The sequence below is a fragment of the Panthera leo genome, chromosome D4 (genome assembly GCF_018350215.1).
Source record: "Panthera leo isolate Ple1 chromosome D4, P.leo_Ple1_pat1.1, whole genome shotgun sequence".
NCBI classification, from domain to species: Eukaryota; Metazoa; Chordata; class Mammalia; order Carnivora; family Felidae; genus Panthera; species Panthera leo.
This window is the reverse complement of record NC_056691.1, coordinates 84,273,262-84,297,239: the sequence shown is the minus strand read 5'-3', so window position 1 is coordinate 84,297,239 and position 23,978 is coordinate 84,273,262. Positions and strand designations below refer to the sequence as shown.

Genomic DNA, 23,978 nt, shown 5'->3' with positions numbered 1-23,978 from the left:
CAGAGACAGGGTGAATCGTGTGGATTTCAGTGTTAGAGGCCTTTATCCCTGGGGTGCTGACACCAATTAAGCCATTTCAAGAAGAAATGAGAACAGGCCCAACCCTTCCATGTAACAAGAGCTTGCACCTAGCTTTGGCAGGTTGCCATTTTCTCTAGCTTCACACTATAGAAATACTCTTCTCCACATCCTTTTGAATGATTCAGGCTGTTTACATGTAATCGGGAACAGTATCTTTTTGTTCATTTCTTCAGGTTCAAACTTAGTGCCCAACATAACCTAACACAAAAGACCAGGATAATCTAGACGGTAATCTAGAAAGATGAATGCTATTATTTACAGGATCATTAAATTCAGGTTAGGAAATGAAAACATATATTCTCTTTAATTCTGCGATAAAAAAAAAAAAAATTTAAAGGCATTTCAGGCACAATTTAGAGAGACCCCAAAAGCGACTGCTTTTCTCAAACTTGGTTGATTGAAGACAAAATGTTTAATTCCATTAGCTCAATTTTAGCACTGTATTTCCTGGAAGAATTCATATACACAGGAATATAAACCAGATACTTCCAGCGTTAACGGCAGAGTTGGTGTCCAGTTTAAAGAGGCTTGTTACCAACACCGTATGGACATTTGCTTTCCTTTGGAGTCTTTGGTCAGGCACTACAGGCTCTGCTTTGTAAAAGGTTACCTCCAACTCCAACAAAAATCTGCTCAAGTGAGTTTAATTAAGATCATTTTTGCATCACTAAATATAGAGATCCATCAAACTCTTTCACAATATTGTTGATTTTTTTGACCGCTTTAGATCTAATCATTCTCCTTGTTTTAGACATTTACATCTGCTTTTAAGTTTTTATGGTTGCCTGTTGGCAGGCAGCAAAGTGGAGCTGTCGATGCTACTGCAGAATAATGCAAGGTTTGTTATGAATTAAATATTAGAAACCTTAACACAGCGGCCAATAAGAATTATTTGCCTTATTAAAGCAGCAGAAGACGCTGATTAAATTTTCATTGCATTGCAGTCTTTTTCCCATTTCTGCTTTCAATTCATCATTCTAATGTATGAAAGGCTCGCCGAATAATGGCAGGGGGACTTAATTTCTGGAATGCAAATATAGCAAAGAAAATACCATAAATACCCTCCCAGAAAACATTAAACAGTCAGTTCTAATTAAGTGAATACTAACTAAGTAAATATTCTCTTAAAGGGAAAAAAATAACTCAAATGTCAAGAATTCGAGAAGCAAAGCACAATTACCTATATTACAAATATATACAGATACACGTTGTGGGTGGACTGTATTTTGGGGGGAATTACTCTTCTTGCAATCAGTTAACTCTTTTGCAGGTCTTAAAGCACTCTAGAAGAAAGGGGATACAGCCATGGTTGTTTTCAGCTTTGCACAGTTTCTGAAATTTTAATCATTTTTACAAGAAAAATATAGCAAGAAAGGTAATAAAACAATGTACATAGAGTAGCACTCAGCCAGAATGGCAACGAACATTTCTGAATTCCTACATTATGTTTTTAATTTACATTTACTGTTGCAAATATATTTAGGGAATAAACTGCCCCTGTAAAAATATTGTAATCGTATGTCCTATACTGAAGGTTGTTCACGTTTCTGCCTTAATGTGAGGAAGAAAATGAACTTCAAGTATCCATTTCCCCTAGAGAAAATCTCTTCCTTGAAACTCTGCAACTAATGAAATGGGGATCTATAAATAGCAGCATCATTACCATGAGAGCCTCTGCTTGGTACCAGTCTCTGCAGCTGACCCTCTTTATACTAATAACTACCAGACTTCAGTCTCATTCCTCTATAGGGTGATCAATATTAGGACAGTTAAAAATGTGATGGAAATTTAACCTACAGAAATGGTATTTACTTATCAAGTTTCCTAAAAACATGCAGTGTCGCCTATACTTACTATCTTTTCACTTACACGTTACTTAAAATGCGGTTTTGCTTATTGTCTTGGCTTTTGTATTTTTTTTTAACTGAGATGAGTGGGGCTATGTAGCTTTTCTCTAATGTTATAGAGACGTGCATCATGACAAGACAAAAGCCATAATACACCTGAAATGCTCCCTGCTGAATCTCTCTCGATGAACCTCATTAAAATGGTTACTCTATTCCAAATATTATCCACTGAAGCATTACTGTAGTAAACTCTTGCTTGAATTGTTGAATACAGTGATGGATAAAAATCAGTGAGCATTTAATCAGTAAATGTAATGATTTGGAACGATGTTTTACTCTTACTCAAAATACAATATTTTCAAATTCAATAGATCACTCTAAAAAGTTAACCAATATTTAATATCTCCATCGGCTGTAAATTAGACCATAATAAAGAATGTAGCTAAAGGATCTAGGGGAAAAAAAAACTATTTATTAGATCTCTATAGAACACACTATTGCTATGTATAATTTATTGGCACTGAGATATTTATGTTGCACTTCATTAATGGTAAAATTCAGTTACATTTGCATCTCCTACATATAAAGAGCTCAATTGTTCACTAATTTCATATCTCTTAAAAATAAATATGATAAAACGTTCCAGTGGGTGGATGAGTTTAAAGCCTTTTATTCTCGGTGACAAAATTATTGATGACAACATATCATAAATGGCACTTCCTCCATATACACATGTCACAAGAAAATGTAAAATATTGGTACAGCTGCACATGTAGAACATTTACTTTTTAAATGAAAATATAACATTTCAACATTAAACACAATGTGGCTTAATCAAGAGAATATATGTGAATTCAAAGGTGACATCAAATTTCACACATGTTTAACTTCCTATTCGGTGTACTTGTAGGTACTATATGCACAGAAAAATGTAATTAGCCTAATTTAAACACAAAAGGCATGGTTCATTTTGGCACCATCAGATACTCGCTGTTCGCTAATGTTTATGTTTACCAGATTATCGTTACCATCTAATTCATACAACGAAACAGCCCACAGAAATGTAAATAGAATTGACTTTGAAAAAAAATGTTTTTAAAAATATACGACAGTTAGAAAAATTCCTATTAGAGGTATATATTATCACAGTAATATTTTACTGATTATTTTATAAATTCCACAAAGTGAACTTGTGCACTGTACACAACCCTTATGCTGAATTCCGTTCCTCTCCTACACTTGCAGAACTAGGACTAAAATAGAGAATAACAGTATTTTCCTGCAATGAACATGTGAAGCACAAAAGAAAACGATGTTTAAGAGCTAAATCATTCAAAAGCAAACAATCACATTTAAAGCCCGAGAACTGAGATTTATAATTTAATAAAAAATTTGTATCTGCTTTTTCTTTTTTAAGGGAAACATACAGAGATGGACTTTAAAATAGAAAGTAAACTTCCAGGGTCCTGAAATTCAAGCACAAGATAATTTCTTTTGTGTTGCTGTTTCATTTCAATGATCCCAACGCAGAACAAACTGTATGCAATGAACAGTGCGGATAGGTTGGAATGGGAGAGTTGTAGAGTTAAATAAAGCAGATTTGTAAATGGCAGGATACTCGCAGCAACTACGTGGTTCTTGCTCTGAGGCAACTGATGGAGCAGAGCTGCTCAGCGGCACTTGACAACAGCAGTGCTCCCACAATTGTAACCCTCAAATCCAATCAATCGTTGCTCTTTGCATTTCAAGCAGCTCCTGGCTGCCACTGCCTGAAGATAACTATTTTACCACCTCTGTCATGCCTAATTAACAAGTCAGATGTACAATTTAGAAATTTTGCAATTAACCTGCTAAAATATTGCTGGAGGATGCTAATTGTTATGCCAGTTGCCATAAAAGCTCATTTGCATAACTTATGTGTGAAAAACAATTATGAGCCGCGTTCACAGACGCGGTCCACAAACTGCTCCTAGCTACGGATGAGAGGGCCACAAAAACACTTAATTCATTGCCCACAAAATTATGTTCCCCCTTTTCTTAAACAGCATCTGTTTTGTGAAGCTATATTCATAGAAAATCCCCAAATCAACAATTAGAAGCATATGTAAATGTGCGATTACAGTTCTTTTTCTTTCATTGACAACTTCTCCTTTTTTGCTTGCATGAGGAGTAGGGGATGATATGATAAATGCCTCACTGTTCCAATTCCCTTGCACAACAAATAGGAAGTACATTTGGCAGTGCCAGTGAAACTGCCAGCCCACCAGCCAGGAGGAAGCCATTCTCCTCTGCTCTATCTAGTCACCGCAGCACCATCACTAGAGGCCACTTTAACAACAGAGAAGCTAAAGTCAATTGTTTCTTCAGTGAATAGGCTTCTGTTCTCCAGCATATATTTACTGAGGCATTTAGGGCAGATTTTTGCCATTAAACTGAAGTCTGTAAAACATGGTTGTCTACAAATATTTACACTAGTGCTGACCACAGCTCCACTGCCACTCAGTGTCACTTTGGACCTGACCACATTTCTTTAAGCTCAGGTTTTGCCATCTTCTTTGAATTATCAATTTCCACGACTTTCCTGGCCCAAGCTGAAAGATTCTGCCACCACCTCTGGCGCAAAGAGAGCCTGGGTTGCCACTCTACTATGGATGGGGCAAAGGGCAAATTACTTCACTTCCGAGGTGTTGGTTTCCTCGTCTACACACTGACAAAGTACCCACCTTGGAGGGTTGCTGCAAGTTTAAGAGATATCATACGTCATCTGCATTATGTGAATTTTTTCCAAGAAGTATGTATTATTATATTTTAAATTTCCAAGTGCAAGCATTTTTATTTTTTTAATGCACTTAAAACACTTAGCACAATACCCGACACACAGATGGTCCTCAAGAAATGGTAGTAGTTTTTGTTATCGTCATTAAATGAATGGAATCTTCCGGAGGGGAGAGGTTTCCTTGCCTTTTCCACTCAGCTAGGTTCAGCAAATTAAAACTGCTTAAGGATGAACAGACTTGGCAATTCTACGTCTTGGCCATCAATTCTAACACTTAAAATTGAAAAGAAAAACTTTATAGGAGCAACTTATCTTTTTTCTCACATTACAATGGTTGACAGCTTACTTTTTCAAATTAGAACAATGTTTGTATTTCCAAAATAATTTTATCACTGAGTAACAATCAACTAACTATAAACTTTAAACTCCTAATATTCAAGTTAAAACAAAGTACACACAGAGTGTAGTTTCGTTCTAGAAAACCCTCTTACATTTAAGCCAGTATTTTGTAAAGTATTAGAAATTTAAGAGTGACATAATAATCACAGTAGCTAAAAAGCCGTAAGGATAATCAGTCAAAAAGAGAATTGGTTTAATGTCAGAAACTACAACATTATTAGCCTGACTAAACCAAATGGAAGAAATGTTTCCTTCTTTGAACATAAAATGTCATACATTTAGGTAAATCAGAATCAGCTCATGTAACACATTAACAAAATAGAATTTATGTTTATAGAGTCCATCATCTCATTTCCAGACATTCCATTCCTATACATGATCACCGTCAAAAGGTCAAGAACCAAGAAGTCAATAAGTTCCCAAGGATATCCTCAATATCACATCACTGCTCTAACAAGTGGTGAGCAAGAAGAAATTCAGTCAAGTCAAACACCCACACCCCATACACAGTTAAAAGAATTTCCTTCATTTTTTCCCTCTACTGATTCCAACAAAGAAATATGACGAGAAAAACTGGAGGGTTCTCACATATTTGAATAACAAGTGAAAATCTAAAAATATCTTCACTGTATGTTATTACCAACTGTATCACTGGGTTTTATAGTGACAGCCCTGTGCTATAATTTCTGAGAAAACCTCTACATAAAGCTCCATAAACCCAACCATTCCTGTAATGTATCGCCTTATCTAGCACACAATCATTTCAAACACAACTTTTCATGTTAGTATAATTTGTTCAAAAATGGTAATAAATACATCCATGAAGCCAGAGAAATCATTGCACAATCTATTGTAACTTGTTCTTACCAGTACTGACAGTTAATCCTAAACCTAAGATTCAATGTAAAAGAAAAATAAAATAGTCCAATATTACTTGGTTTAATTAAAGATATTCATTATACACATACCTTTTAATGGACAGACGCTCCCAATCAACATTATAAATAATCTGGGCCAACTGCAGAGTAATGTCTGTGAACAATTATCACAAAACTAAAACATGGATAGCTGTCAGTTGGTGGCAGAGTTCTTGCTTTCATAATAAATATAAAATCAATTTCCTGTTCTAGTTCCTATTCCAAGTTGAAAATGATATATCTGACTATGAATTCCAACTACCTTCATCCTTAGTGTTGTTTTTTTTTTTTTTGAAAGAAGTTGGGGGGGGGGGGGGGGGAGAAACTTATGACACCACCTAAGTCAATTCTTCTTCATTTGAGGACACTAATATAGTACAGGTTTCTACAGAACATCACATACAAGCTTTCCATTTCACTTATATACATATTTTTAAATGTAGTGATCCCCCCCCCCCATCAAATGCCAGTCAAGTTATTTCAGGAGTCCCTCTCAATAATTTCTCTATAAATTCCTACATGCAAGGCTTTGTATGTGTGAAAGCCTGTAGAAACCTTTTATTTAAAAAAAAATAATACTAATATGCAATTTCAAAAGCTTTTTGTTCCCATTTCAATCAAAAATAACTTCCTATGCTTTAAATGAAATTTTGCAAGTAATCATAGACTAATGAGGATTCATTGATTTAACTAGTTCAGGGAGTGTGAGAAGGGAATGAGAATTTAAAGGAAGCAAGTTATTTCATTTAGAAGAGCAGCGAATATGTAGGTACACTAAGTCCTCTTCACTGAGAAATGTAATCAGGACTTTTGTCTCAGGAGAGACTCTCATTGCCCTCTCTGTGTGCACATTCCTAACTCCCATTAACATTAACAGGCACCACACATGCACACCGAGGAGATGCCAGCCTTGGTAGTGAGTATGCACGGCAGCTGTGGTGACTAAATAATCCATATGGCTCTAAAGAGAAGTTATGGTTTACTGGGTCTAGAGTCAGAGCCACAGTGGTGGAATTCAGACACCAGAACCAAACCTCAATATAAATGTTTTATCCAAACTCTGTCCTATCTAACCACACCCTGGTAGCAGGGCAGAGTTTTGCAATTCTACTTCTAGCAACGGTTTATTACAGGTAAAAAAGTTCCATGTTGGAGGAAATCTTAAATTTTTCATAGGCCCAGAGAAGTTCTGTCTTTCTTGCAATCCACCATGCCAATCACAGTATTCATTCATGTGATCTCCCAACAAAATACACAAAATCACATAGTGGCTTTACAGACAGAAATATCGGAGGCCTGCCTTAAATCACCAAAGTCAGCAAAATCAGAATCAAGGACAAAACTCAACCCCCAACATGAAAATCAAATAATGTGGTGATCTTACACAACAGATATATGCTGACATGTAAATGCTACAGGTGTGTGAAGTGCAGAGCATAACCACTTATGCTAACTGTTTCAGCTTTTAGGTATCGAAGCCATAGTCTTAATGCTCATTTAATATAGTTTCCCAAAGCCCAAGTCAACTATTTATTCTTTCTTTCCCTCATAAAGGCAAGATTCTTGTGAAGTTCAGTTTAGTGAAGACTGCTGCACTAGCGCGCACACACGTTTACACTCTGAAAAGAAGTGATAACAGTTACTAGCCATGTTGCTGAAATTAGGCTTTAGAAAAAAGACTAGATGACACAAAATTCTTAGTATACTTTCATATAGAGAGAGTACAATAAACACTTCTTTGTATCTCCAATTAGGTCAATTAATATTCAGAAAAATTCTGTAACACCACGTTTCAATAATCATAAGAGGGGAGAAAATACACTGATGTTCTAGAAGCTTCTCTAGACCTTTCAATCAATTTTATTTATATGCAAAACCAAGAGAAACTAAAAAAAAAAAAAAAAAAAAAACCCAACCCCCCCCCCCCCCCCCCCCCAAAAAAAAAAAAACAAAGCTCCTCCTGATGCTAAAGCTCTCAATTTACTGACAGGCAAATGGCTTCATGCTGCCACTTAATCTCATTTCTTGCATAATGCCCTCTAATTAGCATATCAAAGTGAATTAATACTTCTAGGGCATTAGCAATGGGGAAATCTGCTCCAGGCTCACAATAGCAGTTAAGAGAGAGCCAAGAAATCCTCAAAAACACCACAAACCACTTTGCATTGCAAAACTGTTCAATTTATTTATCCTCTCTCTCTAAACACTTTTACCGCACACTGTTTTACTACTGTTCACCAAACAAAATGATAATTGCCAAAGTTACCAGCATCTGTAATGCCTGTTTAGAATCTTAATTTAGATTATGTTGCAGATAATTTCTATATGCAACCATTTGTTCTATTATAAATGTTAATATAGAGACAGTGGAAATGTTGACATTCTCAATTAGTTAATTTGAATTTGAAATAAAATTTTATGGGATTTTAAAATTTATGAATTTTTTTAATGTAAAAAGCCACCTGCTGGACTCTGATGCCTAAGAAATGTGCTTTGAAAACTGATGTATCACATAAAACAAAACAAACACACAAAAAAAATCATTTTGCCATAACATATGTTGAGTCTCCCAAATAATGGTTTAAACATCATGAGGAATCATCAGGCTTAAAAGGCTTACAATGTATACCAAGTCCTCATTAATATGATCACACAAAAAGGGTTAGTGTTCAAAATAGCGTAACGTTTTTAAAGCAAACTGAAGAAAAAAAAGAAGTACAAAACTTTTAACAATAATTTTTATCCATACTTAATTTTAATTGTTTTCAGTCCTAATCAGCTACTATCATATAGTCAGTCCAAAAAAAAAAAAAAAAAAATACTATACCAATTCAACTTAAAACGTTCTTTCACACCAATTTTTTGCTAGACATACACTCAAATTTAGTACCAAAGCAAACTACTGTTACCGTCAAAACTACAAACATATTATACTTATGGACTACGTCTACAAAAAAATAAAGAAGAGATTCTGGTTACTATTCTACCTACAACAGCAATAATTAGAATTAAGTTTGAAGATTATTGAAATTTGTTTTCTAACATGTTCTGTGTCTGATGGCACAAAAACGATAGTTTATTTTTTCAGTGACCTGTTCAAGCATTACTTATTCATTTATGTGCTAAGTATAACAACACTATCACCTAGCTGTGATAGCAATTTGTTTAATTAGTTTCTATAACTTTGTAAAAAAAATCTGAGAGCCAGGTCTGGAAAACTTCGGCCAACTTACACTACACAGTGATGTAAATTATTTACTCTCTTCATAGTTAAAGACTCAAATGGCCTATGAAGTAGGGCAATGCTTGAAAAGGTCAACATGGAAAGGGTGGTGTGCAAGCTTTGTTAGTCAGTTACTACCTAAATCATGCTGATCACACTGATAAATGGCTAAAACACAAGCCTGCTGAGAAAACAAATAAAACATTATTCTCACAGTGTCAATATTGAAATAATAAATACCTAAAGATGTCCACATGTACATGAATAGAGGAAAAAGAGTCTAAAATCTTTATTTAACTTGATGTGTTTGTGCTGACATTTTAAGTATTTATTCCGAATAGATACCTCAATGGTATGAGTATAAAATAAAGTGGTGACTGATTTAGGGTGTGGTTCATGAAATGTGGTTTCAATTCTTTATAACCATACTTCATATAATAGAACTTCATCCTGTACAATGCCACCATAAAGTATCAAAATATAAATAATCTAAATGAAATGTTAAACTTAAATCTGTCTTGTAAATAGCCTTTTACAAAATTTATAAATTGAAATCTAAAAATACAAATGAAATTAATTAAAAGGGAAAGAATCACAGCATGAAAGATGTACACAGTTACATTTTATGAGAGCCGATGAAACAATATGCTCTTTGGGGAAAATCAGGGCTTCCTTTGCCACCGTATTAATACACTTCTGATTAGGAATAAAATTATGTAAATTAATAAAGTAACACAGTAAAGTCCCAAGTAAAAGACCAAAACTACACAAATCTGTAATAAAATGAACTCTACTAAAACTAAGGCATGAAAGAATTACTTGTACAGATCAAGTTAGTATTGACAAGAAGGTTCAATATATTTTTATAGGGAAGAAGAAAAAAGAGTTGGAAGATATTCCCATATTTTGAAGATAATACAATACTTGATCATGAAGTTCTAAACCAGTATGGTAGTTGGATTTTTTTTCTAGGTTTTCTACGAATATATTGCATGTGTTCTCTTAAAAGGAAGAGAGAGGAAAAGTAAGTTAGAAAAACAACAGTTTTTACATCTTCCCTCAATACCTCCTTAAAAGCTATGGTGAGTTATACATACAAATCTATAAAAATAGATAAAATTCAATAAAAATATTCTTAAATTACTTTAAGGAAAGATTGGTGATAAAGTGATAATTAATGACATTTCTAAGATATACTGATTTTACATTTTTTTCCTGTTTAGTCATTTAATATTTCCAATGTAAACAAGACATAACGTGTCAAAAATTGATATGAAATTTAAAATGTTAACAGTCCATTAAAATTGGCTTCCAAATAATCCTAAAAGGGTGGGAGTTACAGAGAAAACAAGATTGGCCAAGTGTTGCTAACTGCTGAAAGTGGGCGATTAGTTCATGGGGGTTCGAGTTTCTCTTCTCTCTACATGTTTTTTATGTTTCCACTTGTCCATAATAAAAAGTTTTTTACAACTGGAAAATAAGTTCATTAAAATACAAGAATGAATCATGTATGGAACAGTGCATTTGCTTTTAAAAGTCTGGAACAAATAATGATAATTATATTGGAAATACTGCAAAAGTAACTTAAAAGAACATATGCAATATATACAATAACATTTATTCTCATATATAACAGTTTTCACCTTTCCTATTAAATTTTCACTTCATGGAATATTTGGTTTTTATACATTGGGAATTAAAGAATTACAGGGCACTGTGCAATGAAAAATGAACACATTTTATACTGAATCATTAAAAAAAAAAGAAAACAGAAAAAAGAAGATTCCAATAAGTCTCGAAGCCTGTAGGGTCAGAATTAAATGGAGAGGTATTCACTGAGTTCACTGCTCTGTCCTTGAAACCTAGCCACACTGATAACACTAAAGATAAAAGGTTTAATCACATATATATCATATCCTAAAGGCATATAAAAACTCACATAACAAGCTACATTCTTAAATCCAGTTTTGATACCTAAAATTCTTATGACTCCTTCTGGGGGAGGAGGGTCCTTCAAAAGTAAAGCATTTTTAATAGTCATTTTCTTCTTCTCCTTAAACATAAAAAATACTTCAACCAGCCCAACCAGCCAAGCAGGCCTTTCTCTTCCCCTGCGGACACCTCCTGCAGTAGAGAAGTTCATTAAGTTTTATGATCTTCCCAAGTCAGTCCTGCTTATAAGCCTCACAAAGGCCACAAATCTGGCAAACCATCATGTATGCCATTAGACATTACTAGTAAATGAACGCTATTTAGGGTTTGTGGTGGCAATAAATCAGAGTTTGGTTGGCAGCTATCAACATAGAATATTTTAACCTACCATTTAGAAAGGAAAAGGTTGTGTTGTTTTTTTTTTTTTAGTACAATTTTTTTTTCACAGTATGCTTCAGTTACATACTAAAATGTTGCATTTTCATTAAAATTTCTTAAAAATACATTTCTTTCTCAAAAAGAACCATTTTGTTCATTTGAACTCTCATAATTAAAGGTTTGGGAAAGAAGGCAGATTTGTGAGGATGGAATATTTTCACAAAGAAAAGTACTTCAATAATCAAGATTAAGGTGGCCAAAAAGATGTGAGGGAATGCACCAAAAGAAGTATGTAGACGAGGAGACCTCAGAGCATCAGGAATATTTAAGAAGAGATAGATGGTAAAACATGGCTAAAAAGTAATTAAGAGGAAAATCTTAACATACATATATAACTATCTCGCTAGTTGCGTAGTTTAAAATAGACAAATATGTTGATTTTAAAGGCTATGACTTTTCAGTTGCTTTCAAAATGCATAAATATCACAATTCAACTAGTGATGACGTTTCTACCCCAAAATAATTGTATGATGAATTTTACAAAAGAATACATTTTCGAGAAAAAGCAAGCATCTCATAGTAAAAGTATACTTTCCCTACCTCTGAACAAGAAAATAATATAATTGTGGTAGATTACCCATTTATCTGTCAGAAAGGAAAAATACCTTTTCATATGTGGTAGGAGAGAAAAAAGATGTTTCCAACTAAATCCCTCATGTGCATCAGAACTGGCTGTGTTCACTGCCTGATCAGAAACCTCAAAACCTACTGGCAGATCTATAAATACATGGAATTTTTTCAAAGAAATGATTTTGTCTTATTTTAGGAGAAGCACAACTGAAATGACATTATCCACCGAAGTGACAGTTCCCCCCCACCTCCCCACCAGACAACCACCCCCTACCCCTCCATTATGCAGAATAGAGTCATCACATAATGTTCCGGTTTCTGTTACAAATGACTAGGTAAACTTTCTCCAGATTACACAGAATTAATCTCTGGATACTATATCATTAGATTAAATAAAATAATCTACAGAAAAAACATTATGCAATACACATATATTCTATAATGCTTATTTTATAAGTTCATGATGTTTCCAAAGCCTATCTGTGGGAACAGATGTGGGGAGGAAGGGGGGGAGGCCTGAAATTTGCTGCCCTGCTTTCTTTGCTTTGGTAACACTAATGTCTACACAGATGTTTTATTTCAAATCAAGGATACTGGGTCCAGCGTCCCTGTCTCCTTCTAAGACTACTTTTGGAGGGTGAGGTGGAGCTATGGGTAGTAAGGGAGAAAGGAGAGGAGAGAAAGAGCTTCACCCCCATCAATCATTCGGTACTTAAATCCCAGCCCTCTCGAGCTTAGAGAGGCAGGCAGGAAGATGCCTCTGCCCAGACAGCCGCCTTTACTCTTTGTTGGCTGCTGGCTTTTTACAAAAGAGATAACGTGCAAACTTGAATATGCCGGCCAAAGCATAAAAAGAGGATCTAATTTACAAGTTATCACTGAAAGCCTCAGAAACAATTTTCAAAAGACAAAAATTTCCTTTGTCAGCTACCTCTTGCTTCTTAAATAGCAAGAGCACCACCAAAGCTCTCTCTGCCAGTAATCCCAGACTCTGAAAAGACTTGTTTCTTTTTCGTAACTCACCTTTGACATGAGGCTGACTATACTTTCCTTTCAGAATGGTGTAACTAAGTCTTGTGCAAATAAGCAACTAGAGGACTTATGCCTCCTAATTGAATTCTGCCTGCTGCTAAATGTCTAAACAAGAAAAGCAGTTTGCTGGGTTTGGTTCTCAAGCTGGCTAGGCCAAAACTTTAAAAAGGCAAAAAAAAAAAAAAAAAAAAAAAAAAAAAAAGATAAATACATACATACATACATACATACGTACACACAAATAACGAGAAGGGGGTGATAGGGGAAGAATATCAATCCCCTCTCCCTAGTAATATAATGCCCTGTGAGTTGAATCAATCTTAATATTCACAACATAGTCAATACCCCAGTGCTTAGCTGTCAGCAGAAACTGAAGTGGAGCCCTGATAGCAAGAAAATCCTTGGACATTAAGCAACATAATTTACTGAGAATTGTACACTTTCAGGCTTCTAAACTAAAAATCTTCAAGATTTAATGTTTGGTGTCTTATTTTATAGTCAGATAAAAATTATCTACCATTTTAAATCACATTGCTTGCTAAAAGATGGCTAAAAATCAACACATAGTAAAAGTTAGGAATTTAAAATGCCTGTGGTTTTCAAAATGTAAAATATACCTTAAAAGGTATCACTCAACATTTACAAACCATGAATGACTATGTGAATGAAAAGCAGGAAAACTATCTTTAAGGATCTCAATATTTTCTGTTACTTATGGTCTTAGCATATATTTTAAAAGGTGGCAAAAACCCATCATCGTCTGTTGATTACTTTTAGAATCAGAATAGCATTGCAGAGTGAAAAATCTGTTTAAAAGGAGGGCAACTCTCCTACCAACAAACAAGTATATTTTGTGTGCTATTATTTGTACACTCGATTTAAACACAATGACATTTAATCTTTTAAACAGCATCATTTGGATATTGCTATATCCTGAACTTTTAACTTTCTCTTCTTTGCCTGAAGTTAAAAAACAGCAACTTTATAATACCATATAGCCAACACAAACACACACACACACACACACACACACCCCAACAGTAAAGCTTGTTTAATGCACTTATTTGCCATATACAGGGCAGATAATGCCAAATTGGAACTAAAACATCTAGATTAAATTTCCAATTCCATTTGAGTCACTACTACCACCTCAAGACTAAAATACCCTTAATTTTAAAAAGTCTAACAAGAAAATTAAATTGAAGTGAATTGCCAGAAATTTATTTAACGTGTTCTTGTAGTTTTTATTTCAGCACTTCTGCAAAACCTGTCTTCTCCTGCATTCCCTGCCTTGGACACTTCAAAAATTGTTTAATCTGCAACTGTGAACCTTTTTCTACTTTACAAAATATATTAAACATATTTACAGTGTAATGACTTCAAGCATAAAATTTAATGAAAGTACTAATAGATGTAATACATTGAACATGCCTAAACACATCATTACCCTTTCTGGGTCCTTAAAAGTAGCCTTCCCAACTAAAACACTAATTCAAACATCCTACTGGAGTCCGTTCAATTGAGTCTATTCTTCTATTTGTGGAGCTGAAGCTTAGGGCTAAGTAAAACAAAGTTCGGGCGATGCTTCTCCCGGGGACTCGGTCCCTGGCATCCAGTCTCCCGTTGCTCCTTTTAAAAACTGACACACAAACGAGGCGAAAGGAGCGGGAGAGGGCGGCTGGTGCTCTGGGCCCCCTCCCAGCCCGCAGCCAGGGGCGGCCGCCTGGGGACAGCGACCCAGCCCCGTCCGCATCTACACTTCATTTTATACCAGGAGCGGAACTGAGAAATCGACTCCAGATTTATTGCAGTTTTTTCTCAAGACCAGGAGGTGGGAAGCAGAGAATGATCAAAGATGGCGGTGCCCAAAAGCAGCAGCTCTCAACTGGAGAGTGGAAGGAGTAGCTCTGACCCCACCTCGGGGGTCTCCAGGCCCACTGTGGGGCGCAGCCTCTTACCTGTTTTCTCTTTGATCTCACACAGGACGCTGAAGAGCGCGGGTTTCATTCTGTGACAGTTCAGGGCATGTTTCCTAAAAAACAAATAGCAAAACACAAAGGTATTAGCATCACCTATGGAATAATATGGCGCCTTCCTTTAAGTTAGACCCAAGATTTAATTCCGGCCCTCGATTTTGGAAGGCTCCTTGGAACCACGGCAAGTCAACAGAAACTCAAGTTGACTAGTTAGCGACAGCCCGCAAGCTCCGGCGGCTAAAGCTCCAGCCCGAACGAGGCGCGACCCATCTGCCCGGCAGGCAGCAGCCTCGGCAACCGCAGGGCGCGAACCCGCGCGGGGAGCCTGGATACCCCGGCAGACGGCGGCGACCCGGGGGAGGGGACGGCGCGGCGGGGCTCCCGCGTCAGCCCTCCACAGGGGGAGCGGGCGCGGCGCGGGCGCCCGGCCGACTGCGGCCAGCGGGCGGTGACAGCTCGGCAAAGTTTGCGAGGCGGCCCTCCCTTCCCCGAGAACTTGGCCGCCCGCACCCGGACCCGCCAGGGAACCGCCCATCGCCCCGCGCCCGCCGGGCTGGGGCGGCCGCCCGCACAGCGAAGGCGTCCCGCGGCCAGTGGAGCCCTGCACCGCGACTCCCGGCCGGAGGAGAAAGTTGCACTTCCCGCAAGTGCGGCCCCGGGCCCTCTTGGGGCGGCGTGCACGGGGTCCAGGCGGGAGGTTTGAATCCGTGGGAGGGGGCCGGGCTGCCAGAGGGCCAGGCGAGGGAGGGCGAGAAAAGCACAAAATCCGCGTGGCACCAAGTCCGTCCCAAGCCCCGAGAGCAACTTTGCCGACTCCCGCCCGCGTCGAGGGGTGAGGGCAAGTCCCCCCGAGGCCCGGGCTGGCGGGCGATTTGCGGAGAAAGTTCCCTGCCCGGGGCTGAGGCCCCTGCCCCGGGCGCCACCCCGGGCCGCGACTCGGCCGCGGGCCCGGCTCCCGCACACACACAAAAGATGCTTAATGAGACGACACCAACTTTGCTTGCGCCTCGTCCAAGCTCTGGTCGGTGATGGTCATGATCTGGTGGAGGATGTCGCCGATGTCCTGCTTCCTGCCGTCGCCGTCCGCCCCTTCGTGGCCGTGCGGGGGAGGCGGCAGGGCCATGCCCCCCTGCACCGAGTGGCCGGCCAGGTTCACCCCGGCCAGAGTCTGCAGCATCCTGGATTGATCGTCCATCCCGCCGCGCGCGGGCGGGAGCGGGCGGCGGCGGCGGCTGAGGCGAAGGCTGAGGCGGCGGCGGCGGCGGCGGCGGCGGCGGCGGCGGCGGCGACGAGGGAGGAGAAGAAAAGAGGGGGAGGGGGAGGGGGAGGCGGCCGCGCGCTCCCCGCCCGCGCGGGGAGGGGGCGGCCCGGCCGGCGGGGCCCGCGGCTGAGGCGGTGCGGACGGGCGCCCGGCTCCGGCTTCCGCCCCCGCCGAAGCTCAGGAGAAGCGCCGGGCGGAAGCGCCGGGCTCCGCGGCGGTGGCGGAGGCGGAGGCAGCGGCGCCCGCTGCCCTCACGCGGCCGCCGCGCCGCCTCCTCGCCGCCGCGCGCCCCGCCGGGCGGCCCCGCGCAACTTGCTCCTCAGCGCCGGCCGAGTTGCCGGGACGCCCGCCGCCCCCCGCGCCAGCCTGCGCACTCCCCTCCCTCGGCCGCCGCCGCCGCCGCCGCCTCGGCCGGGCGGGATCCGAGCCCCGGCGGCCCCGGGGGAGGGAGCGGCGGCGGCAGGCGGCGGCGGAGGAGGAGGAGGCCGGCGGGCGGGCCGAGAAGAGCGAAGGGGGCGGAGGAGGAAAGTTTGGGAGCAGGCGGGCCGGCGCAGCGGGGCGCGGAGCCCGATGGAGGGCCCCGGCGGGCCGCGCGCCGGGCGGACAGCAGATTGATGGGGCGGGAGAAGTCGCCGCCGCCACTGCCGGAGCCGCGCACCCTGCCAGCAGCCGCCGCGGACCGGGCTCGAAGGCCGTTCGGCTGAGGGATTGACAGGCTGCCAGTGCCACTCACTCACTGCGGCCCCGGCGCCCGGGGGGAGGGGCGGGGGCGAGAGGGAGGGCGGGGAGCGCTCCGCACGCTCCGCCCCCGAGGGCGGCGCGCGCGCTCATTGGGCTCTGCGCCTCCCGCCGCCGCCGCTGGTGCCGCCCCCGAATTACGGCCCGCCCCTCTGGCCTCTGATCCCCAGCGCCCGAGAGCGCGGCACTGTGTCCTCACGCCTGGATGCGTCCTCCGCCCGCGGGTCTGGGCTCCCCCCACCCGGCCTGCAAACGCTGTACCCACACCCCAGCTCCTGATCCCTAGTGTTAGCAGGCATGAGTGCGAAGAGTTGTGCACGGGACACGGGGCAACTCGTTCCAAAGCCACCCATGTGCTTCCCGGCAGCTCCGCGAGCTTCACGCCTTGGACAGCGCCTGGTACACTTTCCCGCTCTTCCCGTCGGGAGGTGGTACCCTCAGGGTTCCGGCCGCCAGTCCCAGGCCAATCGCATTACGCTAGGAACCGAACGGGGCGGGACAGAGGCAAGAAAGAGCTGTCGCAATTGGAGCGTTCGAAATGTCCTGGGCAGAGGCGGGGAAGCTGCGGATGGTGGCCCCGCCCCCCCCCCCCCCCCGCGATCACCATAGTAACAGAGAGGGCGCTGCTCCGAGTTGGGCCCGCGCTCCGGCCTTGGGCTGTTCCTCAAGAGGTGACCAGGTAAGGTGGTGGCCTGTTGTCCCGCATGCTTGATGTCTGCTTTGAGCGGATCCGAATGCCATACACTCTCTTGAAAGGGGAGCAAATGAAACTATGTCAGAGGGAACTGTCTCGGGGAGGAGGGAAAGGGCCTGACATCCAGGACCAATTCAAGCCTTACAACACTTCACATACTCTGCAATTCTTGGTAATCCAGGGATTATTCCTTTGGCAGAGTTTGCTTTCAGCTGCCTCCAGATGGACCAAAGCTGCAAAAACGAGCTCTTTATTACAAAGATATGTTTACTTAAGGATAGACTAGATTTCACTCATCAACTTACCCCATCACCATGAGTCCTTTAATGGTGGGGTTCCCAGCCACAGATTTGCATATCCATAACGCCTTTGCTTCCATTGTTCTCTGTCTACAAATAGCTAAAACCGCACATTATTTAGGGATCTAGATTTCAGCCGCTTGTGGACGCTTGAGCTTTCTTGTAACCTGATTTCCCAAAAGGCTTCAACATGTTTTCTCCATTTGAGTTTCGCGGAGCTCATCGTAAATGGGTTCTTTGGTTAGGTGTTTCTGAAAAGTCTTGTTCATTCCCCAAACTCAGTAAGCTGTCTTATCTGAAACCAAAAATAGGGGTATGAGATATGAAAAATGGCTCTTACTCTGCAGGGTTTAATGTAGGACAAGCAGTTCTTTACATGCCAGATGGATTCTTGGAATGAAGCAGGCTACTCGGTTCCAGGTTCTTTCCTTCATATGTTGTGTGTACTTTTAAATACTCCCCACTGCAAAGCTAATAGCTAACCTTATAGTTAGGCAAGCTAAAATCTTTACAAACTGCACAGCTGCTGGAGAGGGAGTTCCAAATAATCCACTCTGCTTACTTACTTCCAAAGAAGCCCCCTCATGTTCATTAATATTCTCTGCTCTTCTATAGCCCATTCATATGTCAAGTTTCTGATTCTTCTTTCAAGCCCCCATTATGGGTTACTCATAGACATCATTGATTGGGCTTTCTCTTTATTCTTCACTTGTTTTTCAAAGCTGTCACCAAATCCTTATGCATTTTTTGCATAAAGGAACAAGAGCAAGCAGCCAATCTTTCGTTAATTTTCCAATGCTGAAGATGTAAAACCACAGAATTCTGTCTGAAAGATGCCTTAACTTCTAAATTCCTTCCAGTTCTAAAATTCATTGATCCTGTGACTCACTATCAGGCCACCTTCCTGCCCTTCTTCTAGGCTCATAATCTTGACTAATCAGTCATGAGGATGAAGCTAATTAGCAATGGGGATTTATGGTTATTTCTAGCCCACTCCAAACAGTGAGTTATGTAAGCAAAGCAACATATATAAAAATGTAAATAAAATTAAAGAAACACTTAAGCAAATAAAGGCAATTGGGAACTATGGGCTATGTAAACAAACTGGAACATAAAAACATAAATTAGAATTAAGAAAACAGTTAAGCAAATGCCAGCAATTAGGAATAAAACAACTTGTTAAATGTCTAGCCCCCGAAGCTATTTTATGGCACACACCTCTAAACCCATGGTCATTCAGTGATGTGGAAATTTGATATCATAATTCTGCATTAAGTGCTTGGATTAGATTGACCTTCTGCTTGGGAGACTTCTTTCTCTTTTTGTTACTGTCAGTATGGGTTGCAGTAAAAGCTACAGGGTCCTAGCAAGGATTCCCTCATAGGTTCATTGACAATCACCATTGATTTAAATTGTAAATTCTTTTAGATTAATTTCCAAGCCCCAATAAACGGTGTCAATTAATTGCACATGTTCCAAGATCTTTTGTGCCTTTGCCAGTTTCTCGTGTAGGATGTTGCCTTGTCTCCGCTCAGCAATCTGAGTCACGTGGTTTGGTGCCTTCACAGATAATAGAATAGAGAACCTCCCTAAGTACCTGAATCCATCTTTGCTCTTTCTAAGGCAGTGATTATTAAAAAGTCAAGGGAAATGTAATTTACTTTTGGTGAGTGTACATTCATGTAAAGTTAACAGTGACAAAATGGTGAAAACCAAGTAGGGGCTCTCACATATCCATCCTTCCCCATAGGTTTATATTAACATCACCATTGCCTCTGTCATCAATATAGTGATCATCACAGCAGATGCCATTATTGAGCACTCTCTCAGGGCGGGACACTATGCTCTGTGTTCCCCTTATTTCATCTTATTTCAGGCTCACAACAGCCTTATCCAGGTAAGGTTATTATTAAATAAGGAAACAGAATGAGAGAGGGTAAGGAACTTACACAATACCACAAAGCCAGTAAGTGGTGGACCTTGAATTCAAATCTTGATCTGTGTGGCTGCAAAGCCCACCCTATGAAACACTGTGGGGAAAAAAAAAAGTCATTTAATTAAGATTACTAAGTAAAAATCACAAGGCCTTGACAGGTGAACTGTAAATCAATGAAAATAATAATCAGTACCTAATAAAAAGAGAATGAACAACTCTGTTAGAAGAATCTGGATATCTTGGCAATGGAGAAGGGAAATGAAGACCAAAGCTCAGGCAGGCCATTCTTCCTGGCCATCTAGGACCCTGCCTTTTTCCCTGCCTTTCCTGCCATGCCTGCCTTCACTGATCTTCATCCGCTCTAACCTCTCAGAACATATTGCCTGACGTATGTAATTTATTACCATACTCAATAGTCCTGTGTTGTTTGCTCTCAATTCACCTGTTAGTTTTCTCATCTGGTTCATAAATATGTTTGGGCAAAGAATTTTGAGGTGTGACTATAACATGATTGATTTGACTTAAAACAAAACAAAACTTGGACATCTAAGAAAGATTAAACTTTTCCAAATTGTTGCTTTGGAGAAACTGACTAGATATTTACTTTCCAACACATCATTGCTCCATCTCTCTAGAAATGACTCTTTTTTCTTTTATTTTGAGGGAGAAAGGGTACAAGTGGGGGAGGGATGGGGGGGGGGGCGGGTAGAGAGAATCCCAAGCAGGCTCTGCACTGTCAGCACAGATCCTGAAGTGGGGCTTGAAACCACGAACTATGAGATTGTGACCCGAGCTGAGGTCAGATGCCCAACTGACTGGGCCACCCAGGCGCCCCTAGAAACGACTCTTCAGAAGTGGTCTTTACAGTTACTAGCAAATGTGACATGTGACAAATCATCACCTTCTGTGGATGTATTTGAGCAACCAAAGAGTCAGTGGGATAATAGTGCACCATTCTGCCATGAGGTCCTTAAAAGAGAATATCTACTGAAATACATAATTTCTGCAAAGTTTAGCAGAAAGCACCATTTCTTTGTCCTTCCATCTCTCATAGCACCTAGTATAATACAGTCTCATACACGGTAGGCACTTGGACCTGACACTGTCTGTTGCTCACCCACATTTTTCCATGCTGATAGAACTGTGATTTTTTCCAATAGCAATGTGTTCAGTCTCAGTTATGGTCTAAATCAACTATGAACATCCTGTCCCCTGCCTTCTGTGTCTGTCAAGGCACAAGGATGATGGGATGACTTTCCTGATAAAAAATAAGGGACGGACATGGCTCTTCTCTCCTTCCTTGCCTCTTTCCACTTTTGAATGTGGTTCTCGTTCTGGAGCAGTGGTGGCAGCCATCTTGTCACAATGAGGTGACAACATGAGGATAAAGATCAACAGAGTTTTGGGGCGCCTGGGTGGCTCAGTCGGTTAAGCGTCCGACTTCGGCTCAGGTCACGATCTCACGGTCCATGAGTTCGAGCCCCGCGTCGGGCTCTGTGCTGACAGCTCAGAGCCTGGAGCCTGTTTCAGATTCTGTGTCTCCCTCTCTCTCTGCTCCTCCCCTGTTCATGCTCTGTCTCTCTCTGTCTCAAAAAGAAATAAACGTTAAAAAAAAAAAAATTTTTAAAAGATCAACAGAGTTTAGTGGTTTGTCTCTGTCTTCTCCCTCCTCCGAACCCATAATCCCAGTCTAATCGTGAGAAAAGCCCTAAACAAATTTCAGCCTAGGGATATTCTATAAAATAACTGACCAGTACTCCAAACTGTCAAGGTCACCAAAAACAAAGAATATCTGATAAACCCTCATAACCAAGAGGAGTCTGAGGAGCTATGACAACTAAATGTAAAGTGGTCTCCTGGATTGGATTCTGGAACAGAAGAAGGGCATTAGGTAACAACTAAGGAAATCTGAATAAGCTATAGACATAAGTTAATAATAATGTATCACTATTGGTCCATTAATTGTAACAAATGTTCCATATTAACATAAGATGTTAATAATAGGGAAACAGGGTGGGAGGTATTAGAAAACTCTGTACTACTCAATTCTCTGTAAATATTCCAAAATAAAGCATTTATTAAAAACAAAAATAAACATGGCAAGTGGGGCAGAAAGACAGGAAAAGCCTAGGTGCCTCCAGGCATTGTTGACTATCTGAACAAAACCAGTAATTGCTTACTCCCAGATTCCTAGTTATGTGAGAAAATTTAATTCCTATTTTTAAGTTCCTATTGGTCTGGGTTTTTTGCTTCTTGCAGCAAAGCTGATCTAGCACTATAATTACATAAAGAAATGATGGATGGAAGAATAACCTAGCAAAGTGCCTGGTATATAGTAGAAGTTCCTACAGGTAGAGAGATGTTATATAATAATAATAATAATAATTATTATTATTATTATTATTATTATTATTATTATAGCCTTATCTTTGTCCTGGATTCCTAGGAGGTGACTTCTAAAACCTTTGCAATTAAAAAAAAATTTTTTTTTTAATGTTTATTTTTGAGAGAGAGAGAGAGACAGAGTGCAAGCAGGGGAGGAGCAGAGAGAGAGACACACACAGAATCAGAAGCAGGCTCCAGGCTCTGAGCTGTCAGCACAGAGCCCAACGTAGGGCTCGAACTCACCAGCCATGAGATCATGACCTGAGCCGAAGTGGGATGTTCAAGCAACTGAGCCACCCAGGCGCCCTAAACCTTTGCAATTTCTTAAGTGAGAGGAGTGTCTCTTTTTTTCATGAGCCCCTTGGATCATACCTGAGTTTATGCTAACAAAAAGACTCAGGATAGGGACTGATCACCAGAAAGACCAACCACGTAATCAGAGGGTTGGGGCTCTGAGCCACTTCATTCTCCCAGGATGACAAGGGAGTTGAAGATTGAGTTCATTCATGTGGGCAATGAACCAACCAATCATGCCTTTGTAATAAAGCCCTAATAAAAACTCGGGACACCAAAGCTCAGTGGATCTTCCTGGTTGGGGAACACACTGATATACCAGAAAAATGATGTGCTCTGACAACCCGGGGAGAGAGCACGGAAGCTCTGTGTTCAGGTCCCTCTTAGACCGTGACCTATGTGTCTCTTCATTTGACTGGTTCTGATTTATAGCCTTTATAATGAAACTGTAATCATAAGTGTAGTGCTTTTCAGAGTTCTGTGTCATTTAGTAAATTATTGAACCTTAAAGGGTCATGGGAATACCCAAGTTTGTAGCCAGTTGATTAGAAGTGCAGGTAGACTGGGGAACCTTGAACTTTGGCTGGCATCTAAGTGAAGGCAGTCTTATTGGGCTCTGTATTAATTATCTTTTGCTGTGTAATAAATTACCCCAAAACTTGTTGGCTTAAAACAACAAACATTTATTATCTTAGAGTTTCTGTGTGTTAGGAATTTGGAGTAGCTTAACTGGGTGCCACTGGCTTAAGGTCTCTCAGGAGACTGCAGTGAAGGTGACAGCTGGGGCTGCAGTCACCTCAAGGCTCATCACGGGGAGGGCCCACTTCTCAGCTCACTCATCTGGCTGTCGCCAGGCCTCAGGTGCCCAATGGCTATTGGCCAGAGATATCTGTTCCTTGACCCATGGGCCTCTCTGGAACACAGCTCACAACATAGCAGCCAGCTCTGAAAAGGGTGAGAAAGCCAGAGAGCAAGAGAGAGCAAGCAAGATGGAGGTCAGTCTTTTTGTAACATAATCTCCTCAGTGACATTCTAGCACTTTGGCTGTGTTCTCTCTTAGAAAAAAGTTATTAGGTCCAACCCACACTCCAGGGGAGAGGATTATACAGAACATGCATATCAGGAGATAAGGGTCACTGGGAGCTATTATGGGCTGAATATTTACACACACCCCCAAATT

The 23,978-nt window shown here is 40.9% G+C and overlaps 2 protein-coding genes across 3 annotated transcripts in view; one reads left to right on the top strand and one right to left on the bottom strand.

Annotated features, from left to right (window-relative positions):
• The window catches only part of PBX3 (PBX homeobox 3), a 218,637-nt gene extending 202,194 nt beyond the window's left edge, over nt 1-16,443 (bottom strand). For both annotated transcript variants that reach the window (XM_042914167.1, XM_042914168.1), the window contains exons 1-2: nt 16,187-16,443; nt 15,174-15,247 (exon numbers count right to left, since the gene is read on the bottom strand). In XM_042914167.1, the coding sequence (XP_042770101.1) occupies nt 15,174-15,247; nt 16,187-16,386 (274 nt within the window). In that variant the 5' untranslated portion in view covers nt 16,387-16,443. The remainder of the gene's footprint in view (nt 1-15,173; nt 15,248-16,186) is intronic.
• Nucleotides 16,444-17,844: 1,401 nt separating this feature from the next.
• The window catches only part of MAPKAP1 (MAPK associated protein 1), a 274,415-nt gene continuing 268,281 nt past the window's right edge, over nt 17,845-23,978 (top strand). The window contains exon 1 of the mRNA XM_042912768.1: nt 17,845-17,869. The gene's annotated coding sequence lies outside the window, so the exon portion shown is untranslated. The remainder of the gene's footprint in view (nt 17,870-23,978) is intronic.